The sequence below is a fragment of the Scyliorhinus torazame genome, chromosome 2 (genome assembly GCF_047496885.1).
Source record: "Scyliorhinus torazame isolate Kashiwa2021f chromosome 2, sScyTor2.1, whole genome shotgun sequence".
Classification (NCBI taxonomy): Eukaryota; Metazoa; Chordata; class Chondrichthyes; order Carcharhiniformes; family Scyliorhinidae; genus Scyliorhinus; species Scyliorhinus torazame.
In genome coordinates, this window is record NC_092708.1 from 108,351,439 (window position 1) to 108,368,188 (window position 16,750).

Here is a 16,750-nt window from a genome sequence, read left to right on the forward strand (position 1 = left end):
GTCCAACATCAAATTGGTATCAGCTGTATACTTGTCCTGAGCAGCCAAATTCCCCACACCAATTTTATTTGGTATAATAAACTTTCATTTTGACAGATGCTTATATATCTGTGAAATTTTATATTTTAGTAAAGAATGAAAATCTTTTGGGGCTTCCGGTGACAGCGGGCGGGAGGCAGCCATACATTGGAGGGCTCCCGTTCGGGAACGGCATTTTCGTGGAGTAACGCACGGTCCTAGGGCCAGCGACGGCAGTAAAAGTCGGGGGATAGCGCAAGGAGAAGAAGGATGTCGAAAATCACCAAAAGAACGGCCGGGAAAAAAGCGGCTGAAAGTCCGTTGGAGAGGGGAAAGGTCACCGCGGGGTCAACAAAGAAAATGGAGGCTGGAGCACCAGGGGAGGCCGCAGTGCTTACGGCTGAAGAACTAACTAAGGTGATGGCTGCGGAATTCCAAAAGCAGTTGACGCAGATTGAGTAATGTATGGAGATGGTGAGGAATGAGATGAGGGAGGTTTTGAATGTGCTGGTGGAGGAGGCGGTGTCCCCGGTGAAGACGGCGGTGGCGAGCGCAGTGGCGGAGGTGCGAGAGCAAGGGGAGGCGCTTAAGGAAGTGGAGGAGACGGTATTGCAGCACGGTGATCAACTTGCCTCGATGGGGAAGGAGATGCGGAAGGATATGGACACGAACAAGAATCTGAGAGGAAAAATGGAAGTGTTGGGTGAGGTTACTAGGTTATGGGGATAGGGTGGAGGTGTTGACCTTGGGTAGGGTGCTCTTTCCAAGAGCCAGTGCAGACTCGATGGGCCGAATGGCCTCCTTCTGCACTGTAAATTCTATGATCTGGAAAACAGATCCAGGCGACAGAATTTGAGGGTCGTGGGGCTGCCCGAAGGAGTTGAAGGACCGAAGCCGACTGAGTATTTTGCCGCGATGCTGGCAAAACTACTGGGGGAGGGGGAGTACCCCTCCCGATCTGAACTGGATCGGGCTCATCGGTCGTGGAGGCCTGTACCAAAGGCGAGTGAGCCGCCAAGGGCAGTGACTCTGTTCTTCCGTAGGTACAGTGTGAAGGAGAAGGTCCTGAGCTGGGCCAAACAGAAGCGGGTGGTGCAGTGGGCTGGAGCTGGTATACGTGTATACCAGGACTTTATGGTGGAGCTAGTGAAGAGGCGGGCTGCCTTCAACCGGGTGAAGAGGGCACTGTACATTGGCAAGGTGCAGTGCGGCATTGTATATCCAGCAAAGCTGAGGGTGACTTACAAGCTCAGGGACTTTTATTTTGGAACGGCGGAAGCAGCGGAGGAGTTTGCGAAGGCAGAAGGACTGTGGCAGAACTGACAAATTGAGGAATGGCCATGTGCCGATGTAACCTCATGACTGTATTTTCTTCTTTTTTTTTGTATCACTGCGCGCGGGTGTAGAGGCTAAAGGAGACAATGTTGCATATATTTGGACAAGGGAAGGGACGGGACTTTCACTCGAAAGGAGGGCTCTTTGGGGTGTAGGTGGATATGCGGGGTTTGTGTGCTAAAAGGGGATTTTTGGGCTTTCCTCAGGCCGGGCAAGGGGGAAAGGGACCCGGGCGGGGGCATCCACGCTGGCCGGTTTAAGCCGGCCAGTGAACGGGAGTGAGGTGGGGGGAGGGGCTACAGCCATCGGAGCCTGACAGAACGGGGTCCGAGTGGTCTAGCCGGGGTGGAAAGTTGGGGGGAGGGAACCGAGGTTGGGGGAGGGAACCGAGGTTGGGAGGAGGAGTTTTACAAGAGGCATTGGACGGGAGGAGCTGGAGACTTGGGGTGGGGGGTGGGGGGTACAACTTTGGGGTATCATGTACGGTACTCTCTTAGAGGCTGGATGGTGTTGGTTGGGGGGGTGGGTGGGGGGATGGGGGGGTGGAGAGCCGTGTAGATTAAGGGTGACTACGGGTAATCCCTGATTCCTTTTTGTCATTTGTTTATGTAAACAGGCGGGTTGAGGTTTGGGGGTTGGTGGGCGGATGGGATCGTTGTTATTATGGGAATTGACATATCTTGTTGATTATTGTTTATTGTTGATGGGTGAAAAAGGAGGAGAATAAAAAAAATAAAAAAATGAAAATCTTTTGGAGTTCCGACGATCTTTGCCCTTAGAGACCTATTTTTCTGATGGAATGACTGTCGAGAACAGGCACACCAATTGCCTTCATGGCAGAAATGGAACTATCTGGGGTCCAGACATAGGTTTAATTAAGCCTGGGTGCCTGAAGACTGAAAAGGTAGGATTTAAAATAAAATAATTATTAACCCTCTTACAAAGCAATCATGGGAGCAGAAACTCATCTTCTGTGGTGAGGCAGTGGTGGTAGAGGGTGGCAGCCTGACAACTCTTCCAGATCCAATTAATTCTGTTACATTAAACAGCTTCTCTGGCAGGTTGACACTAGTCCTTAAGTGCAGGTGTCCATGCAAATTTCCCCTGTTCCTACAAACACTGGCATTGCCAGAGACAGAGATGGACAGCAGGCAAATAAGACAGGTTTAAAGAACAAAGAAAATTGCAGCACAGGAACAGACCCTTTGGCCCTCCAAGCCTACGCCGATCATGATGGCCTAACTAAAAAAAAAACTTCTGACCTTACTTGGTCCGTATCCCTCTATTTCATTCCTATTCATGTACCCATCGAGATTCCTCTTAAATGTTGCTAATGTGCCTGCTTCCACCACATCCTTCTTGCAGTGCGTTCAAGGCACCCACCACTCTCTGCGTGAAAAATGTACCCCGCATATCTCCCTTAAACTTCCCCCCCCCACCTTGAACCTGTGCCTCCTTGTAACTGACACTTCCACCCTTGGAAAAAGCCTCTGATTATCCACCCTGTCAGTGCCTCTCATAATTTTGTAGACCTCTATCAGGTCTCCACTGTCTTTCCTGTGAAAACAATCCTAATTTATTCAACCTCTCCTCATAGCCAACACCCTTGAGAGGAAGCAACATTCTGGTGAATCCTCTTTGCACTCCCTCCAAAGCTTCCATGTCCTTCTGATAATGTGGTGACCAGAACTGCACGCAAAACTCCAAATGCGGCCGAACAAAGGTTTTATTATAGCATTATATAACATGATTTCCCAACTCCTGTGCTCAATGCCCCAGCTGATGAAGACAAGCATGCCATATGCCTTCTTAATCACCGTGGCCAGATACATCTGTATGTTAATGTTCTTAAGGGTTTTGCTACTAACAATATAATTCATAACTAGATTTAATCCTCCAAAATGCATCACTTCACATTTGTCCAGATTAAACTCCATCTGCAATTTCTGTGCCCACGTCTCCAATCTATCTATATCCTGTTGTGTACTCTGACGATCCTCGGCACTATCAGCAACTCCGTCAATCTTCGTGTCATCCGCAAACTTACTAATCAGATCACCCACATTTTCCTCCAGGTCATTTATATATGCTACAAACAACAGAGGTCCCAGCACTGATTCCTGCGGAACACTACTACCTACAGATCTCCGTTCTGTAAAACACCCTTCCACTGCTACTTTCTGGCTTCTACAACCAAGCCAGTGTATTCATCCAGCCAGCCCACCCCAAATCCCATTTGATTTTAGTTTTTATACCAGTCTGCCATGTGGGACCGTGTCAAACGCCTTACTAAAGTCCACATAAATTACATCCGCAGCCCTTCCCTCATCAATTTTCTTTGACACCGCTTCAAAAAACTCAATCAAGTTGGTGAGACATGACCTTCCCCATACAAAACCATGCTGACTGTCACTAACTAGTCCATTTTCCTCCAAATGTGCATTTATCCTGTCCCGCAGCATCTTTTCTGAAAGCTTCCCCACCACTGGTGTCAGGCTCACTGGTCTATAATTTGCTGGATTTTCCCTGCTTCCTTTCTTAAACAAGGGAACAATATTTACTATTCTTCAGTCCTCTGGAACCTCTCCTGTGGTCAAAGAGGATGTGAAGATATCTGTTAAAGCTCCAGGTTTTTCTCCCCTTGCCTCCCGCAGTAACCTGGGATAGATCCCATCTGGCCCCGGGGACCTGTCTACCTTAATGCAATTTAGGATACTCAACATTTCCTCCTTTGATATATTGATGTTCTCAACAGCATTCACAAACCTATCCCTGACCTCAACATCCATCATGTCCTTCTCCCGAGTGAAGGCCCACAGATATTCAATCCCGTGACCACTAGCTATACGAATTTTGCTACTTGACTAGATTACTTTGCTGGGGTTCCTTAAGTTTACACATAATAGCACACAAATTCTTTTTCGAATCGTGTCCATCCTGTTTTTACTGCTGTGTATGCAAGAATCCAATAAAATGTTTATAAAGCCCGGTTAAAAATATTTAAATAGGGAAAATGCCCCCAATTCACTGGGAATGCACCTGTTGCTGTTTTTACAATGGCAGTTTTCCTGACATGTGAACGCCCTGCATTCAGGAGGTAGTAGATTTTCTAGCGTGTAAGTTGAGGTGGAACACTTCACTAACATATTTAAATCAGGCTCCAATAGTACAATTGGAAGCCTTAATTAAATTCAACTGTTGTCACATAGATTTCCAAGGGGTCTCTCTCCCTCCCTCCTCAAAATTGCCAGGGAAAGTCCCATTGGTTCCCTAGCTGCAATCCTATGCTACTGGTCTGCCAGCCTGGCAACCGGCCAACCTATCATTGTGCCCAGGTATGAGGCAGGAAATGGAAGGAACAAATTATAACAATCCTGCCATGAAACATTGGGATCTTACCTGATTTCCTCCCATGCCATGGCAATTGAAGATGCCTACTTTTTCATTTTCCTTCCGCCCCATATTATCGAGGCACTGGTTTGTAGCAACATTTCTAATCTGAAAGTAATGAGATTTGAATAGTTGGGGACAAACATATTGATGTTGAAATCACTGCAGCTTCAAATTTTCTGCACCACATACACCCAGGTACACTGTTACCAGCACGAACTAGCCTCAATCAAAACTATGATCAGAAAAATTCAAGTCTCCACTCCTTCTCATTGAGCATGGATATGTAGAATAAACAGCCATCTAATGGAATTAGCACATTTAAAAGAGGGACAAAACGTGATGATTCGGAACAAGATTACACAACTGAAGGCTAAAAGGAGAAATTCTGGCATGTGCTGTGTGGAGTATTATAACTTCTCAATTTTTTTTTGTCACTTTCAAATTGTGTACACTGCCATTTGTTAGGTCATTGCAGGACAATTTGTTCCTGAGAACAAATTCCAACTTTTTTTTGCCACTTTCCAATGTAAGGTTTGATGCAATGGCCATTTTGAATGTAGGAATCCAGCTTGGCCTGTTTCCAAAAAGTGGAATCAACCCTGTGTTCATTAGCTCCACCATGACTATCAACACTTTGTAGATTCTGTCCTTAGTTTTATTTGATGCTTCAGCTGCACAGAATAACATTCATCCATGTGGATTTATTGGAGGAGAGATTTCTTTGCATAGCACCACTTCGAGGGGCATTATAATAATAGTAATCTTTATTGTCACAAGAGGGCTTGCATTAGCACTGCAATGTAGTTACTGTGAAAGCCCCTAGTCGTCACATTCCGGCGCATGTTCAGACACACCGGGGGAGAATTCAGAATGTTCAAATTACCTAACAGCACGTCTTTCGGAAGTTGTGGGAGGATACCGGAGCACCCGGAGAAAATCCATGCAGACATGGGGAGAATGTGCAGACTCCGCACAGACAGTGCCCAAACCGGGAAATGAACCTGGCACTGTGAAACAACAGTGCTAACCACTGTGCTACTGTGAGCGTAATTTGAAGATCTGGAACGGGTAGTGTTAATCTGGCCAACTCCTGGAAAATGGATTTGGGGATCAGGGGGCGAAATTCTCCGGTATCGGCGCGATGTCCGCCGACTGGCGCCCAAAATGGCGCAAATCAGTCGGGCATCGCGCTGCCCCAAAGGTGCGGAATGCTCCGCACCTTAGGAGGCCGAGCCCCAACTTAAGGGGCTAGGCCCGCGCCGGACGAATTTCCGCCCCGCCAGCTGGCGGAAAAGACTTTTGGTGCCCCGCCAGCTGGCGCGGAAATGACATCTCCGGGCGGCGCATGCGCGGGAGCGTTAGCGGCTGCTGACGGCATTCCCGCGCATGCGTAGTGGAGGGAGTCTCTTTAGCCTCCGCCATGGTGGAGACCGTGGCGAAGGCGGAAGGAAAAGAGTGCCCCCATGGCACAGGCCCGCCCGTGGATCGGTGGGCCCCGATCGCGGGCCAGGCCACCGTGGGGGCACCCCCCGGGGCCAGATCGCCCCGCGCCCCCCCCAGGACCCCGGGGGACAGGCATTTTAGCAGCGGGACTTCGGCCCATCCGGGCTGGAGAATCGCGGGGGGGGGGGCCACCAACCGGCTCGGCGCGATTCCCGCCCCCGCCGAATATCCAGTGCCGGAGAATTTGGCAACCGGCGGGGGCGGGATTCACGCCAGCCCCCGGCGATTCTTCGACCCAGCGGGGGGTCGGAGAATCTCACCCATGGTATGTGATTTACTAATGCCAATTCACTGTGTTGCCGGCAGTGCATCAAAATTCTGCTGCCAGCTGTTTAAAATGATTTCTGTGTGTAACAAATGCTGCCTGCACTGTTTTGGCAGGTGGGGGGGGGGGGGGGGGGGGCGGTTGTCACTGTGAGTGGGTAATGCTACTTAGAGACAGCCTGCGCTTCTTATAGGGTGGTGATTTGTGGTCCTGTCTCCGTGGGTGGGACTTTTCCTTGGTAGCAGACAACATCATCATGGGCTGTTACCCACACAGCATTCCTCACTGATATGATTGAGAAATGCCACACATTCCACATGGGGAATGGTCTATAGTGACATGGTCTGTGATATGCCACGTGAAGCAGTGCAACCCAATGGTCTGGATTCTCCGTCACCTGCTACCGATAGCGGGGTCATGTGAGGGAGAACCGAAAAGTTGGCATCGACGTCCACCCATCTGATCATGATGTTCCGACCCCCCACTGGTGGTGAGATCGGGGGTTGAGCCCATGCGCAAGCAGGAGGATGTAAATGAATGCAAATGGGTCTTAATGACGGGGACTACTATAGGTTTCACCAAACGCAAGTGATTGGAATGCACTTAGCTCTCTTTGATGTGGTTGACGTTTGTAAACATTGGGGTTTCAGAGCTCAGTGTCACTCACCCATGAAGGGAGACTTGAATGATTCAAGGTTGCAGTTGTTTTGTGGAAGTTGTCAATCACAGCCCATTACTAGAAATAAGTGAACGGCTTCCAGCTACATGATCTGAGGGGTTTAAACATAGGTATCAACTGTTCTATTTCCAGGAATGGACAGGTGGTGCTTCCAGATAAGTGTTACAACTGTACTTTCCTTTAATGCCCCTGTCTGGACTGTTCTCTAGCTTCCAGATAGGGTTTAATTTCTGGGGGATCTGCAGGAGGGTCTCTATATTTAGGGGTCCCTGTGGGGGTTACCTCTATTTAGGGGGTCCCTGTGGGTGTCTCTCTAGTTAGGGTGTGCCTGTGGGGGGGTCTCTCTATTTAGGGGACCTCTGTGGGGGGTACCTTTAGTTAGGGTGTCTCTGTCACGGTTTTCTTTCATATCCCTGGGGGGTCCCTCTATTAAGGATGTCCTGGAGGAATCCTCTGTTAAGGGGGCCCTTGCAGGGAAGGATTCCCTATTAAAGGAGTCCTGGGGGGGAGGCATGTCCCCCTATTAAGGTAGGCCCTGTGGGGGGTTCCCCCTGTTAAGGGGCCCCCTTTATTAAGGAGAACCATGTGGGGTGCACCTATTAAGGGGGTCCCTGTGGGAGGCATCCCTATTAAGGGGGCCCCTGTGGGGGGGGGGGGGGGCTTCCTTCGTTATGGAGTCAAAGAACAAAGAAAAGTACAGCACAGGAACAGGCCCTTCGGACCTCCAAGACTGCGTCGACCATGCTGCCCGTCTAAACTAAAATCTTCTACACTTCCGGGGTCCATATCCCTCTATTCCCATCCTATTCATGTATTTGTCAAGCTGCCACTTAAACATCACTATCGTCCCTGCTTCCACCACCTCCTCCGGTAGCGAGTTCCAGGCACCCACTACCATCTGTGTAAATAAACTTGCCTCGTACATCTCCTCTAAACATACTACGAACAGCAAAGGTCCCAGCACTGAACCCTGCGGAACACCACTAGTAACAGCCCTCCAATCGGAAAAGCACACTTCCATTGCTACTCTCTGCCTTCTATGACCTACTGTGAAAAGCCCCAGTCGCCACATTCCGGCGCCTGTTCGGGGAGGCCGGCATGGGAATTGAACCCACGCTGCTGGCCGTGTTCTGCATTACAAGCCAGCTGCTTAGCCCACTGTGCTAAACCAGCCCTTGCTCGTCTTTTTGACGAGGCCTACAATATCTCTCGTTACCCAAAGTTCCAGAAATTTGCCGTATTTATCCTTCTTCCTCACAGGAACATGCCGGTCCTGAATTCCTTTCAACTGACATTTGAAAGCCTCCCACATGTCAGATGTTGATTTACCCTCAAACATCTGCCCCCAATATAGGTTCTTCAGTTCCCGCCGAATATAGTTACAATTAGCCTTCCCCCAATTTAGCACATTCACCCTAGGACCACTCTTATCCTTGTCTACCAGCACTTTAAAACGTACTGAATTCTGGTCACTGTTCCCGAAATGCTCCCCTACTGAAACTTCTACCACCTGGCCGGGCTCATTCCCCAATACCAGGTCCAGTACAGCCCCTTCCCTAGTTGGACTATCTACATATTGTTTTAAGAAACCCTCCTGTATGCTCCTTACAAACTCTGCCCCGTCCAAGCCCTTAGCACTAAGTGAGTCCCAGTCAATATTGGGGAAGTTAAAGTCTCCCAGCACAACAACCCTATTGCTTTTACTCCTTTCCAAAATCTGTCTGCCTATCTGTTCCTCTATCTCCTACTGGCTGTTGGGCGGCCTGTAGTAAACCTCCAACATTGTGACTGCACCCTTCTTATTCCTGATCTCTACCCATATAGCCTCGCTGCACTCTGAGGTGTCCTCCCGCAGTACAGCTGTGATATTCTCCCAAACCAGTAGCGCAACTCCTCCACCCCTTTTACATCCCCTCTATCCCGCCTGAAACATCTAAATCCTGGAACGTTTAGCTGCCAATCCTGTCCTTCCCTCAACCAGGTCTCTGTAATGGCAACAACATCATAGTTCCAAGTACTAATCCAAGCTCTAAGTTCATCTGCCTTACCTGTTATACTTCTTGCATTAAAACATATGCACTTCAGGCCACCAGTCCCGCTGTTTTCAGCAACATCTCCCTGTCTGCTCTGCCTCAGAACCATACTGGCCCTATTTCCTAGCTCTCCCTCAATCTTTTCACTTTCTGACCTATTGCTCCGGTACCCACCCGGGGGAGGGAGGATTGATTAGGGTCACCTGGGGGGAGATACCCAGATAATCTGGGAGTTGCACCAGGGGGGACTGATTTGTGGTGAGGGTGGGGGGAGGGGGGGGGGGGCTGTAGGATTCTACCGTGCGGTTTAAGTGTAGTCTCGTATACACTTCAAAATGCAATAGAATTTAAGTTACGCTCCTCGGATGTGAAATAAAAATCTTTTATTGTGTGTATTGATTATAATTGAGAGTCTAGGATCTTCTTGTGGTTACAAATCAAATGTTCTCAAAAAGCCCTTGCCAGCAAAACACTTTAAGAGAAATAATTGGCTCAACGGTTGACAACAGACTTAACTTTCAAAATACAGTAACGGTTCTTTGCTCAAAGCAAAACAGCTTGCGCGAACTTCAAGTGTTAGAGTGGAAATATGAAAATACAAAATAAGGATAGTGAGTAGTTAGATGAAAGGTATAGAGTGATCCTGGATGGAAAATGGCTGACCGGACCTCTAGCTTTAAGGAGAATGTTATCAGTGTGACTCCATCTGTCCCTACTCCAGCAATGTGCTGATTGGCTTGGATGGGTTTCAAATGCACTTGGTTGGATGGTTAGTTGTCAATCATCAATGTTCGACATATATTTGGATATGTTGCATTTGTAGATGTTTGTGTGTATTGGAATGTGATATATCCTTTTAATCAATTCTGGTTTTCACTGGTTTATTGATGACTGATCTATTATCTGTATTCTGAACAATGGTGTGTTCATGTAGTCATGGCGATCTTGGGTATGCCTGCATAGCTTTTGCTATTAGTATAATGGTCAGTTTATGATATCAGTAAAATGCTGCATAAGCTTTAGCTAGCTTTTTTGAATGTTTCAGATTCTGTGCTTTGCCACTGAAAATTCTACAAGCTGTGTGTTTTTATAATGATGAAATCCATTTTAAAATGGACTTTAAACTGGGCTTTAGTATTTACATTAAAATGGCTGAATCATTTACCCTTTTACCTATCAGAAATAGCCAGTTCCCTTCAGGGGCGGTCACGGGACTTTGCTTGTGGGCTGCCCGCTCAAAATTGTGGCCCGGTAGTGGGATTTCCCTGGGAATCCCACCTATTCCTCGCCATGCATAAATTTGTGAATAGTGAATTACTTGCGCTCTCAGGGGAATGTAAATCAGTAGCAATTCGCCCGGCGGCAGAACAGGTTCTCCGGTCCCCCAGCCGCCTGTTTCTTGGCGGTGCACCGTTTGCTGACGGTGGGATTCTATACTCCCGCCACTTGTCAATGGGATTTCTCATTGAAGCCACCTACATCGCCTGGAAATTCACGTGTGTGGTGCACTGCCGGTGAGAATCCCAATGGCCGGAGAATTCAACCCATAGTCTCCCAAACGGAGAATCGCGCCCAATGAATTTCTCCACCCACTGTCTTTGAACCCTTTAAGCCTATCTAGAATTTCTATGCAAATATTATCAAGGACATTTAAGTTATTACTGGAGGCTTCTATGACTGGTGATGTACTATTACGCCCAAATTTGAGACATGAACAAAATTGATGTATATGCGTCTGTTTTAATAATTGGGAGTTTTGGAGCTGTCCCCTCACTTAATTTGTTCCTTAAAATTACATAGAAATTACAATGAAGAAACTGGCTGTTTGGCCTAACTAATCCATGATGGTGTGTAATTCTGCAGTTGCACAATAGCCCTATAGGTGCCTGCCTTTTCCCCATCTCCCTTTGTTCTCCTTTCCTTCAACCATCAATCTGACCTATTCTTAGAAGCTCATATGGTTTCGTTCCAATCACTAATGAAATTATATTGCATTCCATTAATTGATTGGTATTGTGTTCCACAGAGTTAAAACCTGTGTAAAAAGGATTCAATAGAGGTGATAAAAATGATGAAGGTTTTTGATTACATGTTTCCTCTGGGAGGAAGGTCAGTAACCAGAGAACACAACTGTGAGATAATTGGAAAAGAACCAGGATGGAGATGAGGTGATTTTTAAAAATGCAGCAAGTTGCTTTGGTCTAGAATGCACTGCCTGAAAGGGTAGTGGAAGTACATTTGAAATTAACTTTCAAAGGACATATATTTGAAAAGGAAAAAGAACTGAAAGGCTCTGGGAAAAGAGTAGCAGAGTGGTGCCAATTGGATCGTTAGGAACAGACACAGGTTTGATCGGCAAGATAGCCTCCTTCTGTGCTGTATGATTCTACGCTTTCTATCTTAAATGACTTATCTGTATCCCCTTAATGCAGCTTCCTTATCACTGGGAACAATTTGGAGACAAGTCCTACTCCTTCAAAAATGTAAATAACTCTATCAAATCAACTCTTAATCGCCCATATTTTAATGCAAACAGCTCAAAACTTCTCTTTTCATTCTTGTATCTCAAACTGAGTCCAGGATATACAGTTTTGTTTGCCCCAGAATCATTTCTATAATGTGAAGCCTAAAACTACACATGGCTCTAACTATGGTCTGACAAGAGATGCACAGAGAGAACATATTCAAGTATGTTCCATTTGTGTACACATGCAAATACTGCTTCGCTCGAAAACAACTGGCTGGAGGAAAGGAAATCCAGTGTGAAGAGATCTTTAAAGGGCTGATCCTTTTCCTTACAGTCATAGAAGAGTTTTGACTGTGAGACCAGCTTTATTTCTACGAACACTGATTTGGATATAAAACGCCACAGTTGTATGGAGCCAAGTACAAAATTATTCTTTGTAGAATTTGTTATCCAATATTACCTATGTTATACACATCACAGGGGAGCTGTGGTATTCTACAGTTCCAAGAATTAGTGGAGTTCCGTCTGTAGGTATGATCAAGAGTTATGACAGCTTATTGCTCAGTTTTGAATGGAAATCCTACTCTGGGGCCTACGGCATGACAGGAAACGGTGACAACTGTTGACCTATTAACACTGAACAATGCTAGAGAAAATGCAGGTGTGTTCCCACTCAGCCTGCAAACTATCATAACCATATTCTACGTATTTTACCGGACCCTCATCTTTTTTCGATTTTCCTTACGGATGATGGAGATTCATTAATGTATCAAAGTTGACGGCATTTTAAAAATACAGAAATGCAAATAAAAATACTCAAAGTCAGCCCACTGTGTAACTTGTTACCATATGGAGTGGATCAGGTGAGTAGCATGGATGAGTTTAAGGGGGAAGCTAGATATGGATACAAGAGAGAAAGGAATAGAAGAATTTTTAATCGAGTCAGATCAATAAATAGAGTGGGAGGATCGAGGGTTGTCAGCAACATAACCAGCAGCATAGGCTGATTGGGCCAAAAGGCCTGCTTTGTGCTTCTAATTCTATATAATTCTATGCTCTTCAAGCCAGAGCACGAATCAATTCCAACGCAAAAACAAAATAATGTCAATGTTGGAAATCTGAAATAAGAAAATAAACATAGGAAATACTCAGCAGATCAAACAATACCTGTAGAGAGAGAAATAGAATGGGCATTTCAGTTTGATACCTTTCATCAAAATCATTGTGACGAAACATCATCCACCAGAAATGTTAATTCGGTTTCTCTCTAGATGCTGCCTGACCTGCAGACACTATCCAGGATTTTCTTACAATCGATCCTAAAAAGTACTGAAAGATGTCAGACCAGAGCAATATTAATGTTTTACTCAAATTCAGAGTTCTTTTTAAAATTATCCTTACTCATTACCAAACAAAGGTTAATAATGATTGCCCAAGAAGAATAAATATTTTACCTCACCAAGTAAGTAGTAACGCCTTGGGATTTGGGAGTCAGGATAAATATTTTCCAAGTACCATGAGAAAGAATTACACTTCAGTCTTTCTCTTAGGCCTCTTCTAGCTGACACATCCCCATAATCCACTTTAACAACACCTGGAAGTACAAAGACACGGATTGTATCAATTTACTGGTGTTGGTTTAAAAAGTGCTACTGTCATGGAAAGCATATCTGTGTCGTGAAATTATAATTTGCTTTAGCAGAAAATACACAAATTTAATCAAGGTGGGAAGGGTTAACAGTCCAGGACTTGAGCCATTGGTGCATGCTGAGAGAGCTGGGGCATTTTCAGAAGGGCCAGTTTACAAATGAAATGTTAATACAAAATCCCACTTGTTTGTTTAGATGGATATAATATCCCACATTGGGCTTACGGGGTGCGAATGCTTGTCTTCCCCATGGTCCTTGCGAAGTACAAGCTCCCCTGCTAGGAGTGGGTATCTCTATTACCCAGTGTATATAAGGCCGGCCAGTAAGTCACCGACCAGGTAAGTATCCGGTCGGGGAGTGTAAACATACTGTTTGCAAATAAAACTTTTTTCTTGCTTTAACTTTGGTTTGGACGCCCACGTCCTCATTAAAATGATTTTTTTTTAAAAATGGTATTATTAAACAAAAGTAGGCAGTGTTCGTCCTTCACTGAACACAATCAAAAAGAAATCTAGCTTCACTTTTCATTTATCTGCTTTGTGGGGCCTTGCTGTGAATAACTGGGGCGTCATTCTCCGCCGGCGGGAGTCTCCGTTTTGCCGGCGCCCGGGGGTTTCCCGACGGCGTGGGGCTGCCCCACAATGGGAAACCCCATTGACCGGCCGGTGTTACGGAGACTCCCGCCGGCCGGTCAGGGCAGAAATGTGGCAGGGCGAGTAGGAGAATTTCGCCCAGGATTCCCACATTTCCAATTTATTTGATGAACTAATTTACTCTATCTTGCCCAGATTTAATTGGAAGCCCACAGACTTAATTGCTTAAATTAAGCAGGATGTTTCACTGGACAGGCCCATCTGGGGGCTGTAATCTGAATGAATCTATAACTTAACTTAGGCGGTTCAAATAAACAGCAAACTTTCAACGGGATGGATTGTTCACACGATTCAATTCAAATGAACAGATCATTTCAAATAAAAAGTGAGCACAACAGCAGATTGAACAACATTTAGACATGGCAGCGGAAGGAAAAAGAATGAGGACAGCTAAAAGTCGACAAAACAGAACATCTAAGTGTTATAACATGAAAGCTTGGTGCAAAAATTCGTGACATGGGAAAAAATGATACAATGCATCAGCAAAGAAGTGTCAAATATAATAGGAACGTCTTAGTCCACCACTATAATCTCAGTTTACAAAAAGTAAAATACTGCAGTTGCTGGACATCTGCAAACTGACTGTACAAATTGCACCTTGTTATTTTCCAAAGATGCACAGCAACAGGAATAGACCACTTAGGTCCTGGCTCCTACTCCGCTATCTGATTAAATTATGGTCAGTTTGACCACCTTTTCTCCATAACCTTTTGTGACCCTGGCCTAATAAAAATCTACCAATCTCAATCTTGAAAATGACAACTGACCCACCATCCACTCTCTGTGGGGGATGAGATTTTCAGATTTCCACCCTTTTGTGTAGAAGAAAATCTTCCTGAATCTACTCCAAAATGGGACACCTTGTAATTTTAAGATTATGGCCCTTGTTCTGGATTCCCCAATCAGAGGAAATCATCTTTGTGTATCTTTTTTATGGAATCGCTTTATCATTTTAAACCAGTGTTTTTCAAACTTTTTTTCCCGGGGCCCACTTTTACCAACCGGCTGACCGTCACAACCCACACCGGCCGACCTTCGTGACCCACGTCAGCCAAACTTCGCGATTCACCCCGGCCGACCTTCGTGACACACGCCATGTTTGTTTACCTTTAATGCGAAAGGGGAGCCTGCTTTGGCCTCACAATCTCACTTGAATCAGATTCAAAGGAGGAGAGGTGCGGACTTCAGCCAGTTCCTTCGCGCCGTCTTCACCTTTATCAAAACGGAAACTCCAACCTCACACATGTAGGTCTGCGTGAAGGGCAATAGCAACAAAATGCGTTTTTTACTTAGCACTGGATATTCCTGGGAGATGCTACTCCAGAATGCTGACAGCCTCATGGGCTTTTGCCGTGTTTTTAATGTGGTATTACAGGTCAGCTGCAGCAGCGTAGTCTTTAATTTGGAGTTAATAACTGACTCTGGAGTCTCAAACTGAAAAGAAATTTTCACCCACCACTTCTCTTTCAAAATGTGAAACCTCTCCTCTCATTTGCCAGTGCTTCCCTGGATATAACTCACATGGGCATCCATCCTTATCTGCACTGGCACAATTAATAAAACCTTACCTCAATAAATCATCTTTATACTGCTTTGTTCCTGACTTACGTATCTTCTTTGTAGGCTGTTAACCAGAGACTCTGGAGCTCTGCACAGAGATAACAATAGCACTGCTCTGTCCAGCCCTTGACTCTCCTGTACAGCTCTCACCAGCAGATTCTGTTCTGAGATACTGTCCTGTAGTGCACTGCCTATTTGAGTGCCTGGTTGTCTCTTACTTTTGAGAAAACAATCCATCTTCACGATTTTCTTGCCAGCAGCTGGAAAATTGAAACAACTCCACGACATGATTTGGTGCCAAAAGCATGTACAAGGCGTCTGACGTCAAGTGTACATGCTGAGTGTATGACCTGCTCTCTGTTGCCGTTTCTGGCCGGAGGACTCCACAGAGTCTCATTTATTTTCATTCAAAAGGTGGCAGCGGCCTTCAATCTCAATGTAAAAGCTGGTAGCAGCTGTTGGGCGATTCTCCTGTGATAGGGGCCACTGTGGGAACGGTTTGACTGATCGCTCTGACCCACGTGACACCTGACCGTGACCCACGCATGGTCGCGACCCACATTTTGAAAACTCCTATTTTAAACACCACTATTAGTTCACTCCTCAGCAGTCTAAACGATTTTGTCTGGGCGTGGCCATGGAGTGAGTGGTTACTCACAGATGGCTCCTGCCTGGAGGCGTTGTTTTTTGTTCCTTTTACACAGATTTCAGGGAATTTTGGCGGAAAGGTTGCTCAAAGAGTGGAGGGGGGGCAGTTCTCCCGCGGATGGGCATGTCTACGAGGTATCAAACTCAACAGAGGACAGTGCAAGCCCTGGCTAAAGAGTTGAAGGAGACTCACGGCGCGGCATCAATTGGAAAAATGGCAGAGGGGGAAGGGTCGTAGTTGACTGGCAATTTTGCCAATGGAACAGTTGATGAGTTTCATTAAGGACGAATTTTGGCAGCAGCACAAAGAAATACAGAGTTAAATGCGATTGAGGAGGCAGTGGCACCTCTCCGTGCGACTTTGGAACGGGTGGAGAAGAGCCTGGAGGTATGAGGTGATGATCCAGGTAGAGAAGATGGTGTCTGACCAGAGTGAGTGGTCCATCAAAGGACCAAACCGGGTTTGTGAAGGGGAGGCAGCTTTCTAGTAATATCAGGAGGTTGCTAAGTTTAATTGTGACCCCGTCGGGGGTGCGAATGCCAGAGG

The 16,750-nt window shown here is 46.1% G+C and overlaps 1 protein-coding gene across 2 annotated transcripts in view; it reads right to left on the reverse strand.

Annotated features, from left to right (window-relative positions):
- Positions 1–16,750, reverse strand: part of galnt13 (polypeptide N-acetylgalactosaminyltransferase 13) — a 777,028-nt gene that overhangs the window by 101,807 nt on the left and 658,471 nt on the right. For both annotated transcript variants that reach the window (XM_072475323.1, XM_072475314.1), the window contains exons 9-10: positions 13,148–13,287; positions 4,753–4,851 (exon numbers count right to left, since the gene is read on the reverse strand). In XM_072475323.1, the coding sequence (XP_072331424.1) occupies positions 4,753–4,851; positions 13,148–13,287 (239 nt within the window). The remainder of the gene's footprint in view (positions 1–4,752; positions 4,852–13,147; positions 13,288–16,750) is intronic.